Genomic DNA, 27,056 nt, shown 5'->3' with positions numbered 1-27,056 from the left:
AATACAGTCGTGTGACGCTGTATGTCTCTTATTGAGCCCTAAGCAGGGCGTTGTCACTGCAGTCGTGTGACGCTGTGTGTTTCTTGTTGAGCTCTTGGTAGGGTTTCGCACTTTAGTCATTTGACGCTGTGTGTCTCACGTTGAGCTCTTGGTAGGGCTTTGTCACTGCAGTCGTGTGACGCTGTGTGTCTCTTGTTGAGCTCTTGGTAAGGCTTTGTCACTGCAGTCGTGTGACGCTGTGTGTCTCTTGTTGAGCTCTTGGTAGGGTTTTGTCACTGCAGTCGTGTGGCGCTGTATGTCTCTCATTGAGCCCTTAGAAGGGCTTTGTCACTGCAGTCGTGTGACGCCCTGTATCTCACGTAAAGCTCTTGGTAGGGTTTTGTCACTTTAGTCGTGTGACGCCCTGTGTCTCACGTTGATCTCTTGGTAGGGTTTTGTCACTTTAGTCGTGTGACGCCCTGTGTCTCACGTTGATCTCTTGGTAGGGTTTTGTCACTTTAGTCGTGTGACGCCCTGTGTCTCACGTTGAGCTCTTGGTAGAGTTTTGTCACTTTAGTCGTGTGACGCCCTGTGTCTCACGTTGATCTCTTGGTAGGGCTTTGTCACTTTTGTCGTGTGACGCTGTGTGTCTCTCATTGAGCTCCTTAGTGTGGCTATTTTGGGTTTTATGTGTTTAGTATGTTGTATGTATGTATCGTCTGGTATAAGATATGCCTGTTTTGTTAAGTATGTAGGATGAATGTGGGGTGTGTCTGTGCTGTTTTACTTGTGGTTTGTCTGTATCGTTTGTACGTGGTATGTCTGTTAAATGTGTTTATGTGGTATGACTGTGGTGTTTTTTATGGTTTATGTATGTGGTGTTTTTATGTGGTATGTTTGTGTTGTTTACTTTGTGCTATGTCTGCGAAGTTATGAGATTTGCCAATACAGTCGTGTGACCCATTATGTGTCTTATTGAGCCCTTAGTAGGGCTTTGTCACTGCAGTCGTTTGATGCTGTTTTTTGTCTTATTGAGCCCTTAGTAGGGCCTTGTCACTGCAGTCGTGTGACGCTGTATATATATTGCGCATAAATATATTGTATGTCTTTGGTGTTTAGTATATGGTTTGTGTGCTATGTACTTTATGGTGTTTATGTAGTGTTTCTGTTGTTCTGTATTTGGTTTGTCTGTGGCGTTTAGTATGTGGCATGTATGTTGTGTGTTTTAAATGGTTTTTCTATTGTGTTTATTGCGTGGTATATATGTGGTGTTTAGTTTGTGGTATATATGTGTTGTTTAGCATTTGGTATTTCTGCTTAGTTTGTGGCATGCATATAGTGTTTGATATGTCTGTTGTTTTCAGAAATATAGTATATATGTTGTTTTAAAGTATGTTAATTTGTACTCGTTTTATATATTGTGTTTATTATCTGGTATGTATGTGGCGTTCAGTATGTGGTATTTATGTTGTGTTAAATATGTGGTATATCGGAGGTGTTAAACATCTGGTATGTCTGTGGTAAAAGCCTTTGAAAAGTCCATGGTGTTAAGTATGTGGTATGGTTTTCTTTTGTAGTTTGTGGTATGACTTTGATGTTCAGTTGTTGTTACGTTTCTGGTGCTAAGCATGTGGTATATCTGTGTTGTTAAGTTGTTGATTAATCTATGAAGTTTAGTACGCGGTATGTCTGTTGTGTTAAGTATGTGAAATGTTATTGGTGATAAGTAAGTGGTATATGTGTAAGGCTAAGCATGTGGTATGTCCGTGGTGTTAACTATGTGGTATTTTTATGGGCTTCAGAATGTTGTATGTCTGTGGTTTTAAGAATGCAGTATATATGTGGTGTTAAGTAGGTGGTATGTTAGTTGTGCTTAGTGCTCGGTATGTCTGTGGTGCTTAGTTTGTGGTATGACTGTGGTGTTAACTGTGTTGTACGCTTGCGAGGCTCAGTATGTGGAATGCCTGCGGTGTGCAGTTTTTGAAATGTCTAAAATTTTCAATACGTGATATGTTGTTCATGATAGGTATGTGATATATATGTGCTGTTTAGCATGTGGTATTTCTGTAGTGTTAAGCATGAGGTATGATTTTGGTGTTCAATCTATAGAATAACTTGATGTTTAATATGTGGGTTGCCTTTGTTGTTAGTAGGTCGACAATCTGTGGTGTTAATATGCGGTATGGCTAAGGTATTCAGCACTTGGTATGTCTTTAGCTTTTAGTGTGCTTTATGTCTGTGGTGTTTAGTAGGTGGTTTGTTTGTTGTGCTCAGCATATAGTTTGCATGTTGTTTATAGTATGGAATATGTCTATGGGTTTGCGTATGTGGTATGTATGTGGTGTGAAGAATAAAGTATGTCTGTGGTGTTTGATATAAGGTATATCTCTGATTTTTAGTATGCTTTATGCTTGTGATATTTATAATGGGGTATTTCTGTGGTGTTTAATATGTGGCATGTTTTTGGTGTTTAGTATGTGCTATATCCGTGGTGTTTAGTATATGGCATGTCTGTGGTGTTTAGTATGTGGTATATTTGTGGTATGTCTGTGGTGTTTGGTATGTGGTATGTTTACGTTGTATAGGTGTGATATGCCAGTGATGTTTAGTACTAAGAATGTCTGTGGTGTTTAGTATGTGGTATATCTGTGGTGTTTAGTATGTGGTATATCTGTGGTGTTTATAATGTGGTATGTCTGTGGTGTTTAGTATGTGGTATGTCTGTGGTGTTTAGTATATGGTATATCTGTGGTGTTTAGTATGTGGCATGTCTGTTGTGTTTAGTGTGTGGTATGTCTGTGGGGTTTAGTGTGTGGTATGTCGATGGTTTTTAGTATGTGATATATCTGTGGTGTTTAGTATGTGGTATATCTGTGGTGTCTTCTATGTGGTATATGCGTTATATCTGTGGTGTTTAGTATGTGGTATATATGTGGAGTTTAGTGTGTGGTATGTCTGTGGTGTTCAGTATGTGGTATATTTGTGGTGTTTTATATGTGGTATATGTGGTATATCTGTGGTGTTTAGTATGTAGCATATATGTGGAGTTTAGTGTGTGGTATGTCTGTGGTGTTTAGTATGTGGTATGTCTGTGGTGTTTGGTTTGTGGTATATATGTGGTGTTTAGTATGTGGTATGTATTGGTGTGATATGCGATTGATGTTTAGTAATAAACATGTATGTTGTGTTTAGTATGTGGTATATCTGTGGTGTTAAGTATGATATTGTGATATAATTGATGTGATTATAAAGTTGCATGTCTGTGTTGTGTTTTACGTTCTATGTCGTTCATTTAGCTTTCGTTTGTTTTAGACCTTTTGCATCGGAGGTTTCTCTTCTCATTTATGTTTTGTTATAAATTTGTACTTTAGGCACATTGCCTAGTTAATCTCAAACCTTGTTCAGAATGAAATGTATGATATTTTGCCAACTTATATGTATGAGGTATGTACACAATGTATTTTGTTAACCTGTTACATCAAGAACACATTTGCAAAACACTACGTCAACCGTTTAAAATTGTATGATTCAGGTCATAATAAAAACCATTTTGCTATATTTTTGATGCCCTATTGTGCGTTTCACATTGCGATCTCATTTACTCTTTTCCTTAACAATATTGTTGATTTACATACTATAATCTTTGTACACGTTAATGAGCGTGTAAACACTCAGAGGGTTTCATACATGACCTGAACAAAACATCAGTCAATGATAATATGAAAACCACGTCAAAACAATGCATGAGGTGGTATTTCAGTTAAGATCAATCGATAAGTAGAAATGTATTATAGAAATAATATTTCTTTTATCTTACTAACTCTTTGAAGCAAGCAATTGTGATTAAAACGAGAGAGTCGAATAAGAGGCATTTTCAAATTGTATAAACTAATTCGGATATGTGTTACATATTTGCAGATATGAAGGTCAAACTGTTACATCAGCAGAAAATATAAATTATGTACAGTAATAATTATTTTAACATTCTTTGAACCGAAACAATACAAAACAAACATATATAACCATTACTTGATTACACAATAAAAAAGAAACAAAATGCATAAATAGACTTAAATGCACTATTAATTTGATTTTTTTTTCATGTTACTTTAATGTAAAAGAATGCATATACAGTAATGTTAGTCTAAACATGAACCCACCTAAAGGTTCGAGCACAATGTGTCAATTTTAGATAACTAATTAGTTTGTTGCATGCTATCGCAGGTGGCGGAAATAAAAACAAACACGGGAATGTTCATAAAGGCTTGGCGATGTTATCACATTGTATGCCAGGTTTAGTTTTAGGCTCAAAAGACCATTCTTTTGCAAAGTCCATAGAATAGCTTGAATTATTTTCCTGAATTATGTTCAGATATAATCATATTGTCTCGTGAGGATAAAGGATATTTTGTACCGATGAGAGCCATAGCCAATTTGGTTTTACATCAACACGATGATCTGGATTTGATAAACAATAGTAATTTTAAGAATGAAATGTGTCGATTTTGATGCATTTACTAAATTTGAGGAAAACCAAAAAATGTGAGTCCTTTATAGAAAAAAGAACATGTGTTCAATGCTAATAGAGACTTAGCAATAAAGCCTAAAGCAACACGCTTGTATAGTGGGCATGTAAGTTTAAACGTGTGCATAGTAAGCCTATAAATGTAAACGCTTGTATTGTTGTCATGTACGTGTTTATGAATGTATACTGAGCTTGAACGTTTACATTTTTTGGATTATGGGCCTGTAGGTTAATATGTTTGAATACTACGTTTATACGTGTACATAATGATATAATCAGCCTATACATGCATATGCTTGTTTAATAAGCTTGTATGTGTACATGCTTAAATAATGATTCCGTTCGTGCACATGTTTGTTTGATATGCATGTACGTTTATATGCTTGTATAATTAGTAATTTTACAAGCATATAAACGTACATGCATATTAATTAGCCTGTACGTGTACATGCTTGTTTAATGAGCCTGTATGAGTTCATGCTTGTATGCTGAGCCTTTACGTTGATATTATCAAACTGTATGAAGTATAAGTATGCCTGTACGTTTATATACTTGTATCCTGAGCCTGTACCTATACATGCTTGTTCTGTATGTACATATAATTGTAAATTGATCGTTTACGTGCATACGCTTGATAAGTGAGTCTGTACTTGTAAATGCTTGTAATGTGAGCATGTCCGTGTATATACTGGCATAAAAAAGTGAGCATAACTGTGAATATGCTTGTATAGTTAACCTGTTCGTATATACGATATTATTGTGAGTCTGAAAGTGTGTACGATGCTAAAGTGAGCCTGTGTGTGGTAATTCTCTTGTATAATGAGTCTGTACTTTTATGTGCATTTATAGTAAGCCTGTATTTGTTGATTATTGTATAATGAATTGCCTTTACTTGTACACTCTGTGTGTAGTGGGCCTATATATGTATACGCGTGTATAGTGAGCCTGTACGTGTATACGTTTGTATAGTGAGCCTCTACGTGTTTACTCTTATATAGTGAGTCTGTACGTGCATACGCTTGTATGGTAACCTTGTACGTGTATACGCTTGTATAGTGAGCCTGTACATGTATAATATGCTTGTATAGTAAGCCTGTATGTGTATACGCTTGTATAGTGAGCCTGTACGTGTATACGCTTGTATAGTGACCCTGTACGTGTATACGCTTGTATAGTGAGCCTGCACGTGTATACGTTTGTACAGTGAGCCTCTACGCGTTTACTCTTATATAGTGAGTCTGTACGTGCATACGCTTATATGGTAACCCTGTACGTGTATACGCTTGTATAGTGAGCCAGTACATGTATATGCTTGTATAGTAAGGCTGTATGTGTATATGGAAGAATAGTGACCCTGTACGTGTATACTATTGTGTAGTGAGCCTATACGTGTACCGCTTATATAGTGAGCCTGTAGGTGTAAACGCCTGTATAGGGAGCTCGTACGAGTATACGCTTGTATAGTGGGCTTTACATGTATTCACTTGTATAGTGACCCTGTTAGTGTATACGCTTCTATAGTGAGCTTGTACATGTATACGCTTGTGTAGTGCGCATGTACATATGCAGGCTTGTAAAGTGGGCATGCATGTGTATACGCTTGTATAGTGATTTTGTACGTATAAACACTTGACGTATAGTGTGTTTGTGGGTGCATACGCTTGTATAGTGAGCCTTTACGTGTATACGCTTGCATAGTGAGTCTGTACCTGCAAACGCTCGTATAGTTAGTCTATACGTGAATATGCTGGATAGTGGGTCTGTACATGTACACGATTGTATAGTGAGCCTGCACGTTTATATGCTTATATAGTGAGCCTGCACGTGTATACGCTTGTATTGTGAGTCTGTACGTGTAAGCGCTTGTATTGTGAGTATGTAAGTGTAAACGCTTCTATAATGTGCCTTTACTTGTCCACGATTGTATAGTGAGTGTGTACGTTTAAACGCGTGTATAGTTGGCCTGCACGTAAATACGCTTGTATATAGAGTCTGTACGTTTATACGCTTGTATTGTGGGCCTGCACGTGTATACGCTTGTATAGAGAGTCTGTACGTGTATATGCTTGTATACTGAGCCTGTACGTGTATACGCTTGTATAGTGAGCCTGTACGTTTATACGCTTGTATAGTGAGCCTGTACGTGTAAACGCGTGTATAGTGGGCCTGCACGTAAATACGCTTCTATAGAGAGTATGTACGTTTATACGCTTGTATTGTGGGCCTGCACGTGTATACGCTTGTTTATAGAGTCTGTACGTTTATACGCTTGTATTGTGGGCCTGCACGTGAATACGCTTGTATAGAGAGTCTGTACGTGTAAACGCGTGTATAGTGGGCCTGCACGTTTATACGCTTGTATTGTGGGCCTGCACGTGTATACGCTTGTATATAGAGTCTGTACGTGTATACGCTTGTATAGAGAGTCTGTACGTTTATACCTTGTATTGTGGGCCTGCACGTGTATACGCTTGTATATAGAGTCTGTACGTGTATACGCTTGTATAGAGAGTCTGTACGTGTATATGCTTGTATATTGAGCCTGTACGTGTATACGCTTGTATAGAGAGTCTGTACATGTATACGCTTGTATAGTGTGCCTGTACGTGTATACGCTTGTATAGTGAGCCTGTACGTGTAAACGCTTGTATAGAGAGTCTGTACATGTATACGCTTGTATAGTGTGCCTGTACGTGTAAACGCGTGTATAGTGGGCCTGCACGTAAATTCGCTTGTATAGAGAGTCTGTACGTTTATACGCTTGTATTGTGGGCCTGCACGTGTATACGCTTGTATAGAGAGCCTGTTCGTGTATACGCTTGTATAGTGAGCCTGAACGTGTATACGCTTGTATAGTGAGCCTGTATGTGTATACGCTTGTATAGTGAGCCTGTACGTGTAAATACCTGTAAAGTGATCCTTTACGTGTACACGCTTGTATAGTGAGCCTGTACGTGTATACACTTGTACAGTGGACCTGCACGTGTATACGCTTGTATAGTGAGTCTCTACGTGCATACGCTTGTATAGTGAGCCTGTATGTGTATGCGCTTGTATAGTGGGCCTGTACGTGTATGCTCTTCTTTAGCGAGCCTTAACGTGTATACGCGTGTATAGTAGGCATGTACATGTACACGCTTCTTTATTAAGTCTGCACGTTTTTATTGCTTCTATAGTTGACCTGTACGTGCATATGCATCTATAATGTGCCTTTACGTATTAACGCTTGTATAGTGAGTATGTAAGTTTAAAGGCCCGTAGAGTAAGCTTGTCCGTATTTGCGCTTGTTTAACGACATGTACATGTGTACGCTTCTATAGCGAGCCTTTATGTATTTACGCTTGTATAGTTGGCATGTACGTGTACACGCTTCTATAGCGAGCCTTTAAGTGTATACGCTTGTATCTTGTGCATGTACGTGTATACCCGTCTACAGCAAGCCTTCAAGTGTATACGCTTGTATAGTTGGCATGTACGTTACACGCTTCTATAGCAAACATTTAAGTGTTTACGCCTGTATAGTTGGCATGTACGTGTACACGCTTCTATAGCGAGCCTTTATGTGTATACGCTTGTATAGTTGACATGTACGTGTACACACTTCTATAGCAAGCCTTTACATGTATACGCCTGTATAATGGGCATGTACGTGTACAAGCTTCTATAGCGAGCCTTTACGTGTATACGCTTGTATAGTTGACATGTACGTGGACACGCTTCTATAGCGAGCCTTTACGTGTATACGCTTGTATAGTTGACATGTACGTGGACACGCTTCTATAGCGAGCCTTTACGTGTATACGCTTGTATAGTTGACATGTACGTGGACACGCTTCTATAGCGAGCCTTTACGTGTATACGCTTGTATAATGGGCATGTACGTGCACACGCTTCTATAGCGAGCCTTTACGTGTAAACGCTTGTATAGTTGACATGTACCTGTACACGCTTCTATAGCAAGCCTTTACGTGTATACGCTTGTATAATGGGCATGTACGTGTACACGCTTCTATAGTGGGTCTGTATGTTTATAGGCCCGTATAGTAAGTTTGTACGTATTTATGCTTGTTAAGTGAGCCTGTACTTGTGTACGCTTGTAAAGTGAGTCTGCATATGTTTAGACTTGTATAGTGAGCCTGTACGTGTTAACTATTGTAAAGCGAACATGCGTTAGCGTAGTGAGTCTGTTCATATATACGATGTTATTGCGATTCTGTACATGTACATTTTTTAAGTTACTAATTTTCTTTTATGTCAACTGTAATATCGAACCTGGGAATAACCTTTTTTGATATTCTATATCTTTTGAATCATCGTTATGCTATTCTGAATCATTTGAACATGTTCTGTTAATAGCAAGTCTATATTTTGCTCAAAAATGGTTGTTTTACGCTAAGTCAGTCTTCCCCTCAGCTTTCGTCGTGGAGACTATCAAATGTGTTTCGATTAAGGGTAAAATTAAGCACAAGGAGAACTATTTAGAATTCACTTCATTTCACATATTTGACTTAAGTGCATAAGGCAAGACGTTTTCATTGGCATCTGCAGTAAAACGCGATTCACGTCCTGAGATAATAGTTATTTTAAAGTTTTAATTCCCTTGAGTAAAGACAGAAAATATCGGCCATAAATCATCTTTTCTCATTGAGCTATACACACAAAACCATTTGTGTCTTAACAAGGAACAGTTCAACCAGGTACCCATAGCTATAGAAATAATAGACACTTATCACAATTGTAATCTTTTCACACGCATACGATATTATTCCGTGTTAAAACAGTGCAAAGATGGTAAAATATTAGTGTTTAAATACGAACTAAAAAGTATGTAAGAGAATCAACTAAAGATGAAAGTTAACTCGTTCTAGTTCTACGGTGATATGTATCGGCATTTTTCCTCAAACGCGATATACTTTAAATGATGTGTTTTTTCTTAAAGTAACCTAAACATACTGTAATATATTACTCTTTGTAAGAACCGCACCATTTGCCTTAATGTTTGGTCCTTATTTTTCGAAACTTTTTAAGCCAATTATAACAGAATTTAGCTAAGCTCATTTTTGTTAAGACATAGTTTGCTTGATTTCCTCTGGAATCCGTAGGAAGTTTGCTATGAAGATTTTATAAGGTGTAACCAACCTCGGCATCCGTAATCGTGCTTCAAAAGCAGTTCTGTGCCCAAAATATTGTTTCATTAATTGCACTTTTCAGTTTTGTGGTTTGGGTATGAAAACAATCTTTTCATACGTACATACTAATTTCATCCACACTAGTTTTGCCATATCTTATTCATCATTACTTTTTAACTGATTTTTTTAAGCTCGATTGGGGTAAACGTTTATAGAATCACTCTCAAGTCGGAGGGGCGCGCTGTGATTCAAATCTACTGTGATTCAAGTAAGAGACTGAACAACGTAAGTAATTGCTTCGTTTACTTTTACTCAAAGTGATTGGGTAAGCGGACTGTCCCCTAAATCCACTGTGATATAAGGTAGAAAATGAATAAGATAAGTGATGGCCTGTTTTATTTGGTGAATATGAGGAGGGAAGACGTGCATCAACGAACTCCACTGTGGTTCAATAAGAGAGAATAAATATGACAAGTCATTGCATATTTCAATAACTCAAAAGAAGGCTGCGGCGCTTCCATACAACTCAATGTGATTTAAGTGAGAGATTGAACAAGACAAGTTATTGCATGTTTCTCTAAGTCAATAGGAGGCTGTGGCGCGTCCATACAACTCAATATGCATTAAGTATGAGATTTAACCAGACAAGTAAATTCCCTTGGTCAATAGGAGAGGGGCTGCGGCGCGTCCATACGATTCCATGTGATTTGAGTAAGAAATTATACAAGATAATTCATGTTTTACGAGCTTATTATGAGGGATGGGTGAGGCGGAGCTTCCAATAAACCCATGAGAGGGAATGAACAAGACATATATGGACTTATATATTTCAATTTACCATTGGGTAAAGAATGACATCATATTGCATGCTTCGTTCGGTATCTGAATATAAGAGTTTGGCGGTGCACCAATCATTTCACTGTCATTCAGGCAAAAGAATGGCCATAACAACTAATGATATGATCCACTCGGTCAATATGAGCGGGGCTGCTAGATGTTAATTCAATGAGATTCAATTGAGATAATCAACAAGAGAGGGCATTGTCTCTATCACTTGGTCAATACGAGATGGGAGACATATAACCTATACCTCCGCTGTAACTCAATTGAGATAATGAACAATTCAAGTGATTTCATGATTCATATGGTCAATTTGAATGGAGGTTGGGGGCAACAGGGCGCCCCCTAAAGTATCTCTAAGTTCAAATTGGATAATGAACTAGACGGACGATTGCATTTCTCGCTAGTTCAATATAGGGAGGGGCGGGTGCCCCTTAAATATATTGGATTTAAATGAGAGAATGAACAAGGCATGTTATTTCATTTTGACTTGGTTAATAGAAGGTGTTGCGGCGAGGAAATTCTCAAAGATTCAAGTGAGAGAATAAACAAGAAAAGTTATTGCATGTTTCGTTAGGTCAATATCAGGGGATGCATGGTCCGCCAACATTTACTGTAAATCAAGAGAAAAAGGTGTACAAGACAAGTTATTACATATTGCATGTGTCACCAGGTCAATAACAGGTGTGTGTGTTTGGAAGGGGGCGAGTTTACTTGGTCAATATGATTGGGGAGACAGGTTGTCTACTTACTAAAATGTGAATCAAATGAAATAAATGAATAAAATACACAAGACAGTTTATGTTCCACGCGGCTGCTTCATAAATCCACTGTGAATCAAGTGTGGGAATGAACAAGAGAAGCTATTGTATGTTTCACACGGTCCAAAAGTGGAATGCGTGCGAGCGTGCGTGCGTGCGTGCGTGCGTGAGTGAGTGTGTGTGTGTGCGTGTGCGTGTGCGTGTGCGCGTGCCCGTGCGCGTGCGCGCGTGTGTGTGTGTGTCCGCGCGCGTGTGTGTGTGTGTGTGTGTGTGTGTGTGTGTGTGTGTGTGTGTGTGTGTGCTTGCGTGTGTACAGACCGTCAACTGAAGACATTTATTAGAAATAACAGCAGCGACTGAGGACATTTCGGTCAAGTGAGAACGTCCTCATTTGACAAAAAAATAAATTACTCTTAAAATACTCTTTTTGGGCTAAAACATAAAAATAAATAATAAAAAAATAGTGGGCCTTAGTCGGAGGTGTCAAGGTCGAGTGTGTCGGTCGAGTGTGTCGATTACGAAATTCGCCATATTTTGTGTTTCGCACTCGATGCCTCATTTGACGGTCAACACCAGACAGAACCGTAAGCAATGTTGATTTACGTATATCCTGTGTTATAAGTTGTATCTATTCATTCAAATCATGTGTGATTATGTTGCAGTTAATACGAAAACAGTACAATAATGATTATGTAAGCAATGGATTTTTAATTATTCGTGATAAATAATATATGTCATGTATTTTCGCGACCATTCTTGTAAAAAATTACTAGGAAATTTTAGGACTGCGATTTCTGTAATGTCTTCAACATTTTAAAGATGTAAACTTTACATTCTGCTTTTAAGATTCACATGTTAATGATGTATAGTAACAGTACTGTACAGTAATGTATGACCAGTTGGGTACAATAATTGTTTGTTAAAATCACAGGTGCTTGAGGTTAAAATGTAATTGGATTCTTTATGAAACTATAGTATATGGTTCGCCAAATTAGCATTTTGACCAGGTTAACAAAAAACAACAACAATTTTTCTATGACATTAAAATAGCCGTTCTAATTCACCAATTAATTGTCACCACGCCCTACCAGGTCTGGGGGATAGTCTAGTCATTTTAGAATGACTAGGGGATAATCCAAATAATTGTATGTTGACAGATTTTTTTACGATTTGATATGGCTAATCCTTCACGTACAAATTGTTTTGTACCAAAAGTGGGTAGTTATTCCGATCATGTTTCCTGGTTAAAGCATATTGCGTCAATAAAATATCATATAAACAATAAATATTACCAGATAATGTTATTTCGTATTAGTTCCGTACACCAAAAAAAAAAATCCAACGAATAATTATGAGTGCTGTGTTTTTTTTCATTTCATACCGTCAAAACATAACAATATATATACATGAAGGGCACCTGCAAGGCTGGGTTCACAGTTTTACAACAATTGGAACACCTCGGGGGATGCCGAGTTGTTACGATTGTATTTATGAGGTATATCTCGAAGCGTGCCGAAGATGGCCGAGTTGTTAGGATTTGCATAATTGTTGTCTGTGTCAGTCATGTTTCATTTTATTGGAAAGGTACATCCTGGGTTTAAATGCATGTAATGCTTGTTTTGAGCAAAATATCTTTGCACTTACATGGTAAAAAATGAATATAAACCTTTATTATCTATTTCAAACATGAAATACTTCTCTAAATACAATTTCAAAATTTTCAAAAACCCCCTGTTTTTGCACAAACCCGTTTAGATGTTAGGGATTAGAAGAAACCCTTATAACACGTCTATTATTTTAGACTAGTCTGGGGGTATATTGGGGAGATGGGCCTTACCTCATATATACCTTGGGTGTGGGAGCATGGGCATTAGCAATTGTTCTCTCAGGGCCCAGATTCTACCCAGGATTTGCTGGACTGAATGTCAAAGTCCCCTCTATTCCCAGGACAGGGTGGGGGGGGGGGGGGGGTTGCAGTTGACTGGTGCATAATATGCTGTCCATGTTTTTTTAATGATGTTTAAACAAAACATCACTAAAAATCCAGGAATCATACAACTGAGGGCCCTTCACAATAATTAAGTGAATCTTGAGGAGTCCCAAGGATGCACAGACAGTTTTAAAAGGGAATCTCCAGTATTTAATGGTAATTAGGACCTTAGGTTTTCTGTATCACTTATTCACTTCACTCAGGACATATCTCTTTATATCCATTCATTTTCTGTAATACAAATTCAAAATGATGATGCTTTTTTCTATTAAATTCATCAACATGCTTATTTTTGATTTTATAATCAATGAATTTTTCAAATCTTGCCATATTTTTCTATATTGGCTCACCTAATATACATCCTACCAAAATGGTATTTTCTGATTCCGATGAATAAATGCAGGGCGCTACACAAATATTTTTATCAGTTGACCCACAGGATCACCTACTCCAAAAAATTGGTGACCCTTTCGCAAAAAACAATTTTAATTTATTGTTTTAAAATAAACTAAGAATCACTCTACAGTCTTTTAAAAGCCTTTCCTCATCAAGCTTTTATTTCTATGTGGGAAATGACTCTGGAGCATCGCTTACAAATCACCACATTGCGAAATATTAATGACATAATTCACATCGCAAAAATGTGTTGCAGAATTCTCGGTCCTACTAAAACTCGACAAACAGAACCGGCCCTCAGGTTTGAAGATCTCATTACATTTCCATACTTTAGAAACAGAAATAAAGTTTGCTGTTGATATTTGCCAGGTGATGAAGCGTAATGGCAGCCCAAAGAAGATGCAGAGGACAGAACAGATGTGTCATATATCCAAACCTAACAACCTAAGTATGGACATTGCAATTTGTGCAGGTATTTTTGGATATTACTTGTAATAATATATATAATAATTAACAACATTATATTCTCATTAAATATGCAGAAAATTGAATAATACTCTTGTGATACATAAAAATTGAATAAATAACACTTTTACAATAAACATTTGCAAGCATGATAATTGATATGTTGTTCATTATTATAAATCAAACATCCCACAGTGTAGACTGTTCATACACAGGCATTTGATCATAGCCAGTTGAGTTTTATGGGAAGTGGACAACTGAACCAAAATGTCAGGTACATGTCTAATGCCTGTGACTTCAGGTAAAAAAAGAGTAAATTTAACTTTGTTTAAAGACAACTGTGTTAAACTTCACTGCTAAGATTCCTGATAATTGTTCTGATTGTGGATGTCTCCTGTTGAACATAATTTTATCTACCAAACCGAAAGATGTACTCCTTGAACACTATTCTAAGGCAAAAAAGGGTATTAGAATCCCTGAAATACGGAAAGCTTCGGGGGGCTTTGCCCCCATGTCCCCCCACCAGGGCTTTGCCCTGGACCCATCGGGGGCCTTGAGCGGCCCCCTGAACCCCACGCAGACATTTTCAGGATTGGCAACTTGGCTCTGTTATCATCCCTGAGGACCTGAAATTAGCAAATACTGGCATGTTTTGAAGTGTGTGTCGCTTACACCTGTAAAAGCTATTCTTTCTGAAGTCATTTATCTTTGGGGGACAATTTATAACAGTAGCAGTGAAAACGTTTGCAGATCTATATAAAAACTAAGCATGATTTATGCAGCACCAGTCAATTGAAACCATGCCCCCCCCCCCCTCCCCCTCAGGGCCAAAGTTCCCCCCAGGTCCGGGAGTATACAAGGGAAAGCGGGGAAATGGGCCGTGTTTTTACCTTTTAGGTGGACCCACAGTGTCGAGTGAATGCAGTGGTTTTGTTTTGGGGGAAAATAGCGGCGATTTTTGCAGGGATTTTACCAGCAGTTTGTCCCAGCAGGCTGGTGATTTTACCCAGGATTGGCTTGACCGAAAGTCAAAATCCCCTCTATTTCCCGGAGCTAGGGGTCTGTTGTTACAATGGACTGGTGCATTAATCCTCTTTTTTTAGGAGAATGACCAAGGTAAAATGAGAAATTAGTATGTTGTTAATGTTAGATGTTAAATATGTTTATATTTTCTTGCATTTTTAAGGGACTCACTCGTGTTTTTGGACCAAAAATTGTTTTTCTGGTAATGCATATATATGCAAACACTTATTTATTATAATTTTACTCTATGATATCCAAATTGCAGAAAAATATATATAGTGTATAATTATTGTATAAAAAAAGTATTTTACTTTTATAAAGTTAGGTGCGAACCCATGCCTGTTAAGTGAGGAAAAAAATAGAAACCCAATGCTTTCACCACTACGCCACCAGGACTTATCCAAATGTGATGGATAGTTTGACCTTTTAACAATACATTGATAAAATCTAGTGATCATGTCAATCAACCAATCACGCAACAACAAATATGTCATTAAGTGTCCATTAGTGGTCTCCAAAGAGGATATTTGAGCAAATATTTGTTATACAAGCACCCTTAATCCAACATTATTTTAACCGGTTAAAATTGAATTATCATCTATTTTAATGCTGTGAATGTTTGTATATATTTTTATGTAGGAATAACATGATGGACTGATTTTAGGGACAGGACAAAAGTTAAAACAGTTGTTTTTAAACCACTTCATGCACACACAATTCCAAGTTCTAATCAACTTGGCTTACACACTTTAATATATAAGGTGAACAGATTCACAGTTGTGACATATTTGGACAAAGGCCTTTCATTTTTAAATGTCGAAATCTTGTTATATATTTTGGTAGGATACATTTTTAGCTCACCTGTCACTTTGTGACAAGGTGAGCTTTTGTGATCGCCTTTTGTCCGGCATCCGTCGTGCGTTGTCCGTCAACAATTTACTTAAAAGACATCTCCTCCTTAACCGCTTGGCCAATATTAATAAAACTTCATAGGGATGGTCCTTGGGTGGTCTTCTAACAAAGTTGTTCAAAGAATTCAATTCCATGCAGAACTCGGGTTGCCATGGCAACCAAAAGGAAAAACTTTAAAAATCTTCTTCTCCCAAACCACAAGGCTTAGGCCGTTGATATATGGAAGGTAGGATCACCAAATGGTCCTCTACAAAGATTGTTCAAATTATGGCCCTTGGGTCAAAATTGGCCCCGCCCCTGGGGGTCATGGGTTTTCTCTATATGTTTATAGTGAAAACTTAAAAAATCTTCTCCTCTGAACTTACTTTGCCTAGAGCTTAGATATTTGGCATGATTCATCGTCTAGTGGACCTCTACAAAGTTTGTTCAAATTATGGCCTTGGGGTCAAAATTGGCCCGCCCCTGGGGGTCATGTGTTTTCTCTATATGTTTATAGTGAAAACTTAAAAAAATCTTCTCCTCTGAAATTACTTGGCCTAGAGCTTAGATATTTGGCATGATTCAACGTCTAGTGGACCTCTACAAAGTTTGTTCAAATTATGGCCCTGGGGTCAAAATTGGCCCCGCCCCGGTGGGTCATTTGTTTTCTTTATATATTTATAGTGAAAACCTTAAAAAATCTTCTCCTCTGAACTTACTTGGCCTAGAGCTTATATATTTGGCATGATTCATCGTCTAGTGGACCTCTACAAAGATTGTTCAAATTATGGCCTTGGGGTCTAAATTGGCCCCGCCCCGGGGGGTCATGGGTATACTTGATATGTTTATAGTTAAAACTTCAAAAATCTTCTCCTCTTAACTTACTAGAGCTTAGATATTTGGCATGATTCATCGTCTAGTGGACCTTTACAAAGATTGTTCAAATTATGGCCTTGGGGTCAAAATTGTCCCCGCCCCGGGGGGTCATGGGTTTTCTCTATATGTTTATAGTGAAAACTTAAAAAATCTTCTCCTCTGAACTTACTTGGACTAGAGCTTAGATATTTGGCATGATTCATCGTCTAGTGGACCTTTACAAAGATTATTCAAATTTTGGCCCTGGGGTCAAAATTGGCCCCGCCCCGGGGGGTCATGGGTTTTCTTTTTATGTTTATAGTGAAAACCTTAAAAAATCTTCTCCTGTGAACTTACTTGGCCTAGAGCTTAGATATTTGGCAAGATTCATCGTCTAGTGGACCTCTACAAAGTTTGTTCAAATTATGGCCCTAGGGTCAAAATTGTCCCCGCCCCGGGGGGTCATGGGTTTTCTCTATATGTTTATAGTGAAAACTTAAAAAATCTTCCCCTCTGAACTTACTTGGCCTAGAGCTTAGATATTTGGCATGATTCATCGTCTAGTGGACCTCTACAAAGTTTGTTCAAATTATGGCCCTGGGGTCAAAATTGGCCCCGCCCCGGGGGGTCATGGGTATTCTCTATATGTTTATAGTGAAAACTTCAAAAATCATCTCCTGTGAACTAACGTTGCTTAGAGCTTAGATATTTGGCATGATTCATCGTCTAGTGGACCTCTACAAAGTTTGTTCAAATTATGGATCTGGGGTCAAAATTGGCCACACCCCGGGGCTGATGGGTTTTCTCTATATGTGTTATAGTGAAAACTTAAAAAATCTTCTCCGAACTCACAAAAAAAAGTAACGTCTTAATTTAAACTGGATAACATATTTAGTACACATACCAATTTTCAATATGGGCCACATACAACAATTATTAACAAATATACATATATAGATACACACTTAAATCAAGTAGTGACAAGACCTTAGATATTTGGCATGATATATCATCTAGTTGACTTGTACCAATTTTGTTCAATCTTTGGCTCTGGGGTCAAAAAATGGCCCCACCCGGGCGGTCATGGGTTTCCTTATATATGTATATGATGAAAACTTAAAAAATCTTCTTCTCCGAAACCAAAAGGCGAAGGCCTTATATATTTGGTATGAAGCATCGTTTATCGGACCACTATTAAGATTGTTCAAACTTTAGCCCTGGGGTCAAAATTGGCCACGCCCCGTGTTCATAGGCTTAGGTTTTCAATATTTGTATATATACATTGAAGAATGTGCAATATATGACAGGTGAGCGATTCAGGGCCATTTGGCCCTCTTGTTTAATAAGCTTATTATTAATCTCTTGAATTTAATACTTAACACACCAAATAGGCTTGAATTTGACCAACAGTGCTATATTAAAAAAAAATTCTTCCAATCACTAAACAAATACTGCCTAAATGGTGTTCACATCATTAAATCTTTACAGCAGTTCTATATTGATCACTACTATTATTTTTTTTATAATTGATCACTTGATAGTTAAAACTGACTAGGTACTGTTCACAATTTAACAAAAAATTTATTTTAATCAAATAAGTTCCATTATAATTATAACATGACTGGTAATACTGACTAGATACTGTTCACAATCATAACACTGTTCCTAATCATAACACTGTTCACAATCATAACACATTTTTTATATTAAACATAAGTCAGTTCCATTTGAATCATAACATGATAGTTTATACTGACTGGATACTGTTCTCATCACTGAATCTTCAAAAACATTTTTTTGTTAAAAACTAACTGAAACAATTGCACACAACAGTTACTGACTCTGTGGATGGTGTTCACAGCATTGAATCTTTACACAAGTTCTTTTATTAAACACTACAACTATTCCACACGTCAGTCACTTCCTGGATGGTTTTCTAATTATTTAATCTTTACATGTGTCGACTATTAAAATTAACTGAATGTTGTGTTGATTAATAATCAAAACTATTTCCCTGAGGTCAGGTAAAACCAGTTAACTATTAGCCTTGGGAATTTCTTTGTCGTGGACATCATTATATCAAATGCATGTACAGTCATTGTAGGTGGCATGATTTCTTTCTCATTTTTGACAAAACCTCTATGACAATGAATTTTTTCCCAAATTGTTTCAACATGGAGCCTGTCTTTAGGTATGGCGATCTCCTCTTCATGTTTACTTGCATTTTCAGCTGTTCGATATCCACGTACAGCCTTACGATTGTATAAGAGGGAATGCTTGTGTTAAAAATATCGGAGAACGTATCACTTTCATATATTTTAACAAATGAATTTACTGTTTTGCTGTCCGAGAAATAGCTTAACTAAAACCAGTCCGCCAGTTTCTCGAGCATTGTTGTCAGGGCTTACAATTGGATGACTTATAGACTGGCTATAGAAACGATGAAAAGCTGAATGTGGAAGAAGTTGTCTTTTTTCCATGACATATTATTTTAATCGACGCGTTATATTCGGGGCGGAGGGATTAAAAAAGTTTGGGATTTCCAATTTCATTTTTTTTCTGAAGTTGCTTTTTTTTGAGCGGCGGGTTTGTTAAAGCTGCACTCTCACAGATATACCATTTTTACAGCTTTTTTTTATTTTTTGTCTCGGAAAGGCCAAATTTGTGCATAACTGTCTGCAAACTAATGATTTAAGATTGCTGACAAAAAATCAGATGGTGGATTTTCATATTTCCGTTCGAAATTAATGTTTTATGGCCTAAACCATTACTAACTGTTTAAGAAAAATGCACAAAACATCATTTTTTTTACTTAAATGTAAAAATCTGCGACCTTTTTTTTGTCAGCAGTCTTATATAAATGGTTTCCATGGATTTTTGCAACAATTGGTTGGTTCCAAGACAAAAAATAAAAATGTTGTCAAAACGTTCAATCTGTGAGAGTGCAGCTTTAAATGAACAATATAAAACAGTAACCAAATTAATAACATTACTTTTAAAATCAATGAAATGTCTGCTGGAAGTGAATCTAAGTATAGTTTTTAGATAAATAAAAGAATACAATTTTATCTATGTTGTTTATTTTTGGTAATGATATTTCTTGTTTTCTAAGACCCTGCCCTCATTTGCCTGTCGTTACACACTGTGTTTGCTGGGAATGCTGTATCTAAAAGGGAGATTTTTCTCAACTGCATTATTACTGAATTATGTGATGTGTTTGTTTATTTCAGGCAACTCGGATGTTCACAATGGTCCAGCCCATTATTATGAGGACATTGCCCCGAGTTCAAACATTGGTAAGTTTGTGATTGTGGACTCTTAATGTCCCTTTACAATAGTACAGCCCTTATGTTTCATTAAGGGCTTCCATTAAGAATTTAAAACTGGAAGTAAGAATTTCCTGACCATCAATATTGGAAGATTTTTACTATAATTTAATGGTTTAAGTTTCCCCGAGTACAATTTCTTCTTTTCCAGTATTTTTTTAAATAGTATGTTAAAAATCACATAATTTTGAAGCTATATCTTGCCAAATTCACAGATTTGTGTTATAATTACTCATTTTTCTCCAAGACTGATTGAAATTTTGAGCATAAATGTAATATTGACACCAGGTTTTGATATTTTGAACTTTCAAACTTTTTACTTTGGAAGTTTCTTCAAAATTATGGAAGTTTTTGTACTTCCAAGGAATTAAGTTTGGATAATATACTTCCAAACTTCCTTAAATGGAAGCCCGGCTGTGTCTTCAATTTCCTTCAGTGGGAGATTTTAATTATACCAGATGTTTCTTAACTGCATCATTACTGAATTATGTGATGTGTTTGTTTATTTCAGGCAACTCTGATGTTCACAATGGTCCAGCTCATTATTATGAGGACATTGCCGCGAGTTCAAACATTGGTAAGTTTGTGATTGCAGACCCTTAATGTGTCTTAACATTACTCTAGCCCTAATGTTTCATAGTACATGTTGTATCTCAGTAGCTTGTCTTTTCTCACACACTGTCCTCAGTTGCCTGTCAGTTAACACTGTGTGTCTTCAATTGCCTTCAGTGGGAGTTTTTTTTATCAGGTGTTTCTCAACTGCATTATTACTGAATTATGTGATGTGTTTGTTTATTTCAGGCAACTCTGATGTTCACAATGGTCCAGCCCATTATTATGAGGACATTGCCGCGAGTTCAAACATTGGTAAGTTTGTGATTGTGGACTCCTAATGTGTCTTTACATTACTCTAGCCCTATGTTCCAGAGTATCTCAATAGCTTGTCTTTTCTCACACACTGTCCTCAGTTGCCTGTCAGTTAACACTGTGTGTCTTCAATTGCCTTCAGTGGGAGTTTTTTTTATCAGATGTTTCTCAACTGCATTATTACTGAATTATGTGATGTGTTTGTTTAACTTCAGGCAACTCTGATGTTCACAATGGTCCAGCTCATTATTATGTGGACATTGCCCGGAGTTCAAACATTGGTAAGTTTGTGATTGTGGACTCTTTAATAGGTGAAATATGTATATATTTACATAGGATAGCTTGGTGACATTAGAAACTTTCTTGACCATTTATTGCAGATAAGATGTGGGCATTTTCCCACACACAACCTTAATTTAGCATTGCATTATCACATATTTATATTTTTATAGCATTCACAATTTAATATAGTACTTTAAATGTATATATATATATATTATAAATATGTGAAAGTTCATTTCAGGACCATTGATTCAATCATAAATGACCTATGTCAAATTGGCCATTGACCCAAGAAGCACTAATGAGGTTCATGGGAATTATCAGTTAGATGAGGACAGTTATGATCATATGAATGTCAGAAATAATTTCATTGCTTTTGTATAAAGATAAAACATTAAAATGAGCACAATTGAACATATATCCTTTCTTTGACTTAGAGACATTCAATTTCACTCGGACTTGGTATGGTCCAAGAGACATTGTTCATGAAGTGTTTTTTTCAATTAGTTAATACATATATTTAGATCAAGGTCTTGCATTCAATTGTCAAAAATAAAAATATATCCTTGTGTGGGGATTTTCTGATTATGACTTTGTCGTGATAGATATGATTTAAAATAACTACTAATAATCTTTCTCAAGCATTGCACATCTATGACAGATTTCAGATGCTGAAAACGTTATGGTCACCGTTTCTTCTGTTCTCCAACAATGCTGCTATCACTTCTTTGTTCTCTAACCAGCTATCGGCGGACGATATCAAGTCCCAAATTAGTTTGAAATTCATAATGTTTTATGTAGCATTTATACAAATATTTTATATATTTTTAAAGGAGTTAAGCACCATCCGAGGAAGTGACAAAGAACACCTTGAAGCCAAACCCCAGCTGTGGAAACTGGTATACAGAAGTGCTTCAGGTTACAGAAACGCCATTCCAAGTTGGATTAAGAGACTGTTATCAAGCAAAACAAATGTTTACATAGAAGGTCTTTGACAGTGGTAAACAGGATTGACAGCTACAGCAACGCTGAATAATTATCACCAGTGTTGTGGTTTGTGTCATGGTTTTGTTAAAGTAAGGAATCAGTCTTTATGTGAAGTGTCTAGGCCGCATATTTCAAAATTCAGCTTTTGAGATTTTTGTGTAGCAAACACCATATCTTACAACACAGATGTATAACTCTAAGTATTGATCATGAAACATATGTGAATATATAGAAAGAGTAGTCAAATAAAATGACATCATCTAATCATTTTTATTTTGGGTGTGTAATGTGAAAATGGCATGTACTTAAATAAATGAACATATTCTTAAAATAGGCATTTTTAATCATATGTCAACTAAATAATAATAATGTATCGTTTATTTGACCAAGGTGTAATGTAGTTGAAATTTCTTTTTTTATATTTTTATATGCAATTATCTGCACTAGTCACTGTAATATTTGGTTTGATGAATTACATGTATCATGATGTAGAAATAAAAGATAAATGTTTGTTTTTTCAGTTCACTTTTGTAAAAAAATCAACGAGTAAGCACCAAAGTTATATTTCACAAGTGTAATTTTCATTTTTGTGTCGCCTGAAAAGACGACATATAGGGGTTACTTTTGTCGGCGGCGGCGTTCGCGTCCCATTTTCGCTTGTCCGGGGTATATCTCCTAAACTATTAGTGGTATCAACTTGAAACTTCATATGTACATAGATCTAATTGAGGGCAAGTGCAGTGCACAAGAACTGTTACTCTTGCTTCCATATTTTTAGAGTTTTGCCCTTTGTTATTTTTCATGCTTAAACTTTTGTCCGGGGCATATCTTGTAGAATATAAGAGTTATCAACTTGAAACTTCATATGTAGATAGATCTCATGGAGGGCAAGTGCAGTGCACAATAACAGTAACTCTTGCTTTCTTAGTTTTAAAGTTATTGCCCTTTGTTAATTTTCATGCTTAAAGTTTTGTCCGGGGCATATCTTGAAGAATATAAGAGGTATCAACTTGAAACTTCATAGCTAGATATATCTCATTGAGGGCAAGTGCAGTGCACAAGAACTGTTACTCTTGCTTCCATATTTTTAGAGTTTTGCCCTTTGTTATTTTTCATGCTTAAAGTTTTGTCCGGGGCATATCTTGTAGAATATAAGAGTTATCAACTTGAAACATCATATGTAGATAGATCTCATGGAGGGCAAGTGCAGTGCACAATAACAATAACTCTTGCTTTCTTAGTTTTAAAATTATTGCCCTTTGTTAATTTTCATGCTTAAAGTTTTGTCCGGGCCATATCTTGAAGAATATAAGAGGTATCAACTTGAAACTTCATAGCTAGACAGATCTCATTGAGGGCAAGTGCGTGCACAATAACAGTAACTCTTGCTTTCTTAGTTTTAAAATTATTGCCCTTTGTTAATTTTCATGCTTAAAGTTTTGTCCGGGCCATATCTTGAAGAATATAAGAGGTATCAACTTGAAACTTCATAGCTAGGTATATCTCATTGAGGGCAAGTGCAGTGCACAAGAACCGTTACTCTTGCTGCCATATTTTTAGAGTTATTGCCCTTTGTTAATTTTCTTGCTTAGGTTTTGTCCGTGGCATATCTCGTAAACTATAGGAGATTTCAACCTGAAACTTATTCCGTAGGTATATCTGATTGAGGGTTCAAATGCCACCTACACTTGAAAGTTAAATGGCAACATCATTGTCTATAAATGAATAAAATGCCAATCTAACAGCTATAATGTCGACAGTAAATAATTCGTCAGGCGACACATCCGACTTGCGGAGTTCTAGTTGGTGTTCACAATTGTGAAATATATTGTGTTTCAAAACTAAAACAACTTTTTTTAGTATATGCCTAAAATTGGTATATTGAGACATTTAATTGCATTATATTTCCACGAAACGCCATTGATTTTGTGTCACAGCCCTGTGTGCTCTGAATTTTGTTTTGGATAGCAGAGCAGGCTATAATTTCAAATCAGTAAAAAAATATCGAATTGATATTTTTACTGTTTCAAACAATCAATTTCTTTCTCACTGATATATCCCTAAAAACCACTTGAAAGCATATATACTAAACATCTTTAATCTCTTTAAGTGTAAAATTATAAACTTTTATATACCTTTTAATATTGTGTTAAACACGAAGAAGTGATACATTTTTTAGACTGTATATTCTAAAATAAATAGTGTATTTTGAAAGAAAATTGTGCAAAATAACAACAAAAATGGTACCTGCACTATCCATTTATGTAATGGCAAAATATTTGTTTATTAATATGGTCATATGCAACCTTACATGAATATTCTCATAATAAATGTGTTTAGCAAGTATGTTTTCCTTGTGAGGCCCCCTTTCAAAATTATTCGAAGATTTTAATACCATGCAGAACTCTAGATATCATGGCAACGGAAAGAAGAACTTTAAAACATGTTGGCAAATAGCTAAGTTTCGGTCTGGAGTCAAAATTGGCCACGCATCGGGGCCACCTGTTTTATAAATACAATATTATCATATAGGTAACGTCTTAGCTTGGCTGAAACTGCATTTGTTGGATCATTAGTTTTTGATTGTAGCATCATGTAGTAGTCTTACCAAGAATGTTCAAATAATGCCACTGGGGTCAAGCTGTTCCTGCCCAGCATGTCACCGGTTTCCTGAACAATAATATAGGAAAACCTCGTCTGAAACCACAAGGCCAAGATCCTTTATACTGGGAACGTTTAATCTTAGTATGGTCCTTAAAGATTGTTCATTAGAAGTAACCATGGACATCCTCAACAGCCACTAACTTCCTTACGAATGACCAACTATGATCGTTTAGATAGAGTCTCGTCTATGTTGATTTGCCTGGTGTCAAATTTAGCCCCGTCCAATTTATGTATGCGATACAAATGTATTTTAAGACAAAGTAATTGAAACTAGACGTCGAGACTGTGTCCTTGACCTTTGAGACACATGGATCTTGTATGCGACATGCCGTCTTCTCGTGATGAATTCTTGTGCCAAGTTCTAGACGTCGAGACTGCGACCTTGACCTTTGAGACACATGGATCTTGTATGCGACGTGCCGTCTTCTCGTGATGAATACTTGTGCCAAGTTCTAGACGTCGAGACGGTGACCTTGACCTTTGAGACACATGGATCTTGTATGCGACATGCCGTCTTCTCGTGATGGATTCTTGTGCTTAGTTCTAGACGTCGAGACTGTCCTTGACCTTTGAGACACATGGATATTGTATGCGACATGCCGTCTTCTCGTGATGGATTCTTGTGCTTAGTTCTAGACGTCGAGACGGTGACCTTGACCTTAGAGACACATGGATCTTGTATGCGACATGCCGTCTTCTCGTGATGGATTCTTGTGCAAAGTAATTCTAAATTTCTTACAGCTGCACACTCACCGACTGACTATTTTGACAGCCTTTTTATTTTTTGTCTTTTATATTTACGTTCGAAAGTTGAATTATGGGTAAAAGCATTACTAACGCTGCAAGAAAACGGAAATTTTCGCCCAATCTCCACACAATTGCCATCTGTTATATTGTGAGATAACTTATATGACTGAAATGAAGAGATTATTGTCAAAATCAGCTGATTCTGAGACATCTTTTATAAAAGTCAATCAGTGAGAGAAAGCTTTGAAAACACTCGTTCACGTTTTATCAGCCTTCAAAAAGAATTGTGCAAAGTGATCGGTAAAATGATAAGTTTAACCAGAAGTTCAAATTTGGGCTGTTGTTAAAAATTGCTAAAAATTGTGACCACTATGCCCGATCTCGCGGAAAATTACGCTAATAAACGATACATGTTTTAGACTTGTTTTTACAAGCATGTATGGTCAATTTAGTATCAATCAATTGTTGTCCGGTGTTTGTTCATTAAAGTGTGTGGAATAGCTCAATCTTAACAGAATTTTAAACAAGATGGCCCTATATCGATCACCTGATTCGACAAATGGTTCTAAAGTTATTCACAATATATATGTTTTAGACAACATACTGGACCCTTCCCGCGTGTATGCGGCAAATGACACTTGTATGCGTCCTGTTTTACAAACGGGCTTATAAATCATGAAAAATATGTGTTGTTTAAAATGTTTCAAAGGGCCATAACTCTTTTAATATTGAAGTTATGCAACTTGCCACAAACGAACACATTGTTCCTGTAAATAAGTTCATTAAGTTAATATATGTCGTTGAATTTATAAAATTTATGAACAAGCCGTTTTAATGCATGCCAACTCCAGCTTTCGGAATTATATGGCTTAGAAAACAACACTTAAATACAGTGTTATTTTTTCCCTCTGTGACAAAAACTATTCATGTGCTCGTAGCCCGTGCACCCAATTTGGTAAGGTCTTGCTGTAAACTTATATCCTCGGATATGTATCTATCGGAGCACATGTTGACGTATATATGTAGGGATCACTTTATACGTTGTAAATTGACCATAATTAAATGAGGGGTCATTATTCTACATGACAACGGCTAAGTGCTGTCGTTCGGCGCATCAAATATAGTCCATGAAATCTCCCATGGGAGTCTTGCTTTCGAAGAACCCGCCCGATGAGCACCGCGTGTTCTATAAGGCCAAAACAAGTTTGTTTGTCGCCCGACCGACCGACCCGATCCTATTCTATGGGTTTTGATCAATCTGCTTGTATGCTTTCTTTGAATTTGCTCTTTTAATGTTAATGAATACGTCGTTTAAAGCTGCATTCTCAC

At 36.7% G+C, this 27,056-nt stretch overlaps 2 protein-coding genes across 8 annotated transcripts in view; one reads left to right on the top strand and one right to left on the bottom strand.

The window, feature by feature from the left end:
- LOC128221045 (uncharacterized) overlaps positions 1-27,056 on the bottom strand; it is a 405,331-nt gene that overhangs the window by 177,567 nt on the left and 200,708 nt on the right. The window lies entirely within an intron of this gene.
- LOC128221049 (uncharacterized) lies at positions 11,666-22,827 on the top strand. 6 transcript variants are annotated; one of them, XM_052929470.1, is made up of 7 exons: positions 11,666-11,818; positions 13,990-14,068; positions 20,085-20,150; positions 20,692-20,757; positions 20,982-21,047; positions 21,263-21,328; positions 22,163-22,827. In XM_052929470.1, exons 2-7 carry the CDS (start codon positions 13,993-13,995, stop codon positions 22,186-22,188), a joined length of 366 nt encoding a protein of 121 aa, XP_052785430.1. In that variant the 5' UTR covers positions 11,666-11,818; positions 13,990-13,992; the 3' UTR covers positions 22,189-22,827. The 6 variants fall into 6 exon arrangements, with proteins under 6 accessions (XP_052785430.1, XP_052785429.1, XP_052785428.1 ...); XM_052929469.1 differs by having other exon boundaries at positions 13,990-14,092; XM_052929468.1 differs by having other exon boundaries at positions 11,666-11,926.

This window comes from Mya arenaria, chromosome 16, assembly GCF_026914265.1.
Source record: "Mya arenaria isolate MELC-2E11 chromosome 16, ASM2691426v1".
NCBI classification, from domain to species: Eukaryota; Metazoa; Mollusca; class Bivalvia; order Myida; family Myidae; genus Mya; species Mya arenaria.
This window is presented reverse-complemented; position numbering and strand designations above follow the sequence as displayed.

What these genes read in the sequence shown, in the direction of transcription:
- LOC128221049 (XM_052929467.1), top strand. Translation starts at nt 11,888, where the DNA reads ATGTTGCAGTTAATACGAAAACAGTACAATAATGATTAT. An exon ending in TGCCCCGAGTTCAAACATTG is followed by an intron (nt 20,151 to 20,691) that starts GTAAGTTTGTGA and finishes TGTTTATTTCAG; the next exon opens with GCAACTCTGATGTTCACAAT. An exon ending in TGCCCGGAGTTCAAACATTG is followed by an intron (nt 21,329 to 22,162) that starts GTAAGTTTGTGA and finishes ATATTTTTAAAG; the next exon opens with GAGTTAAGCACCATCCGAGG.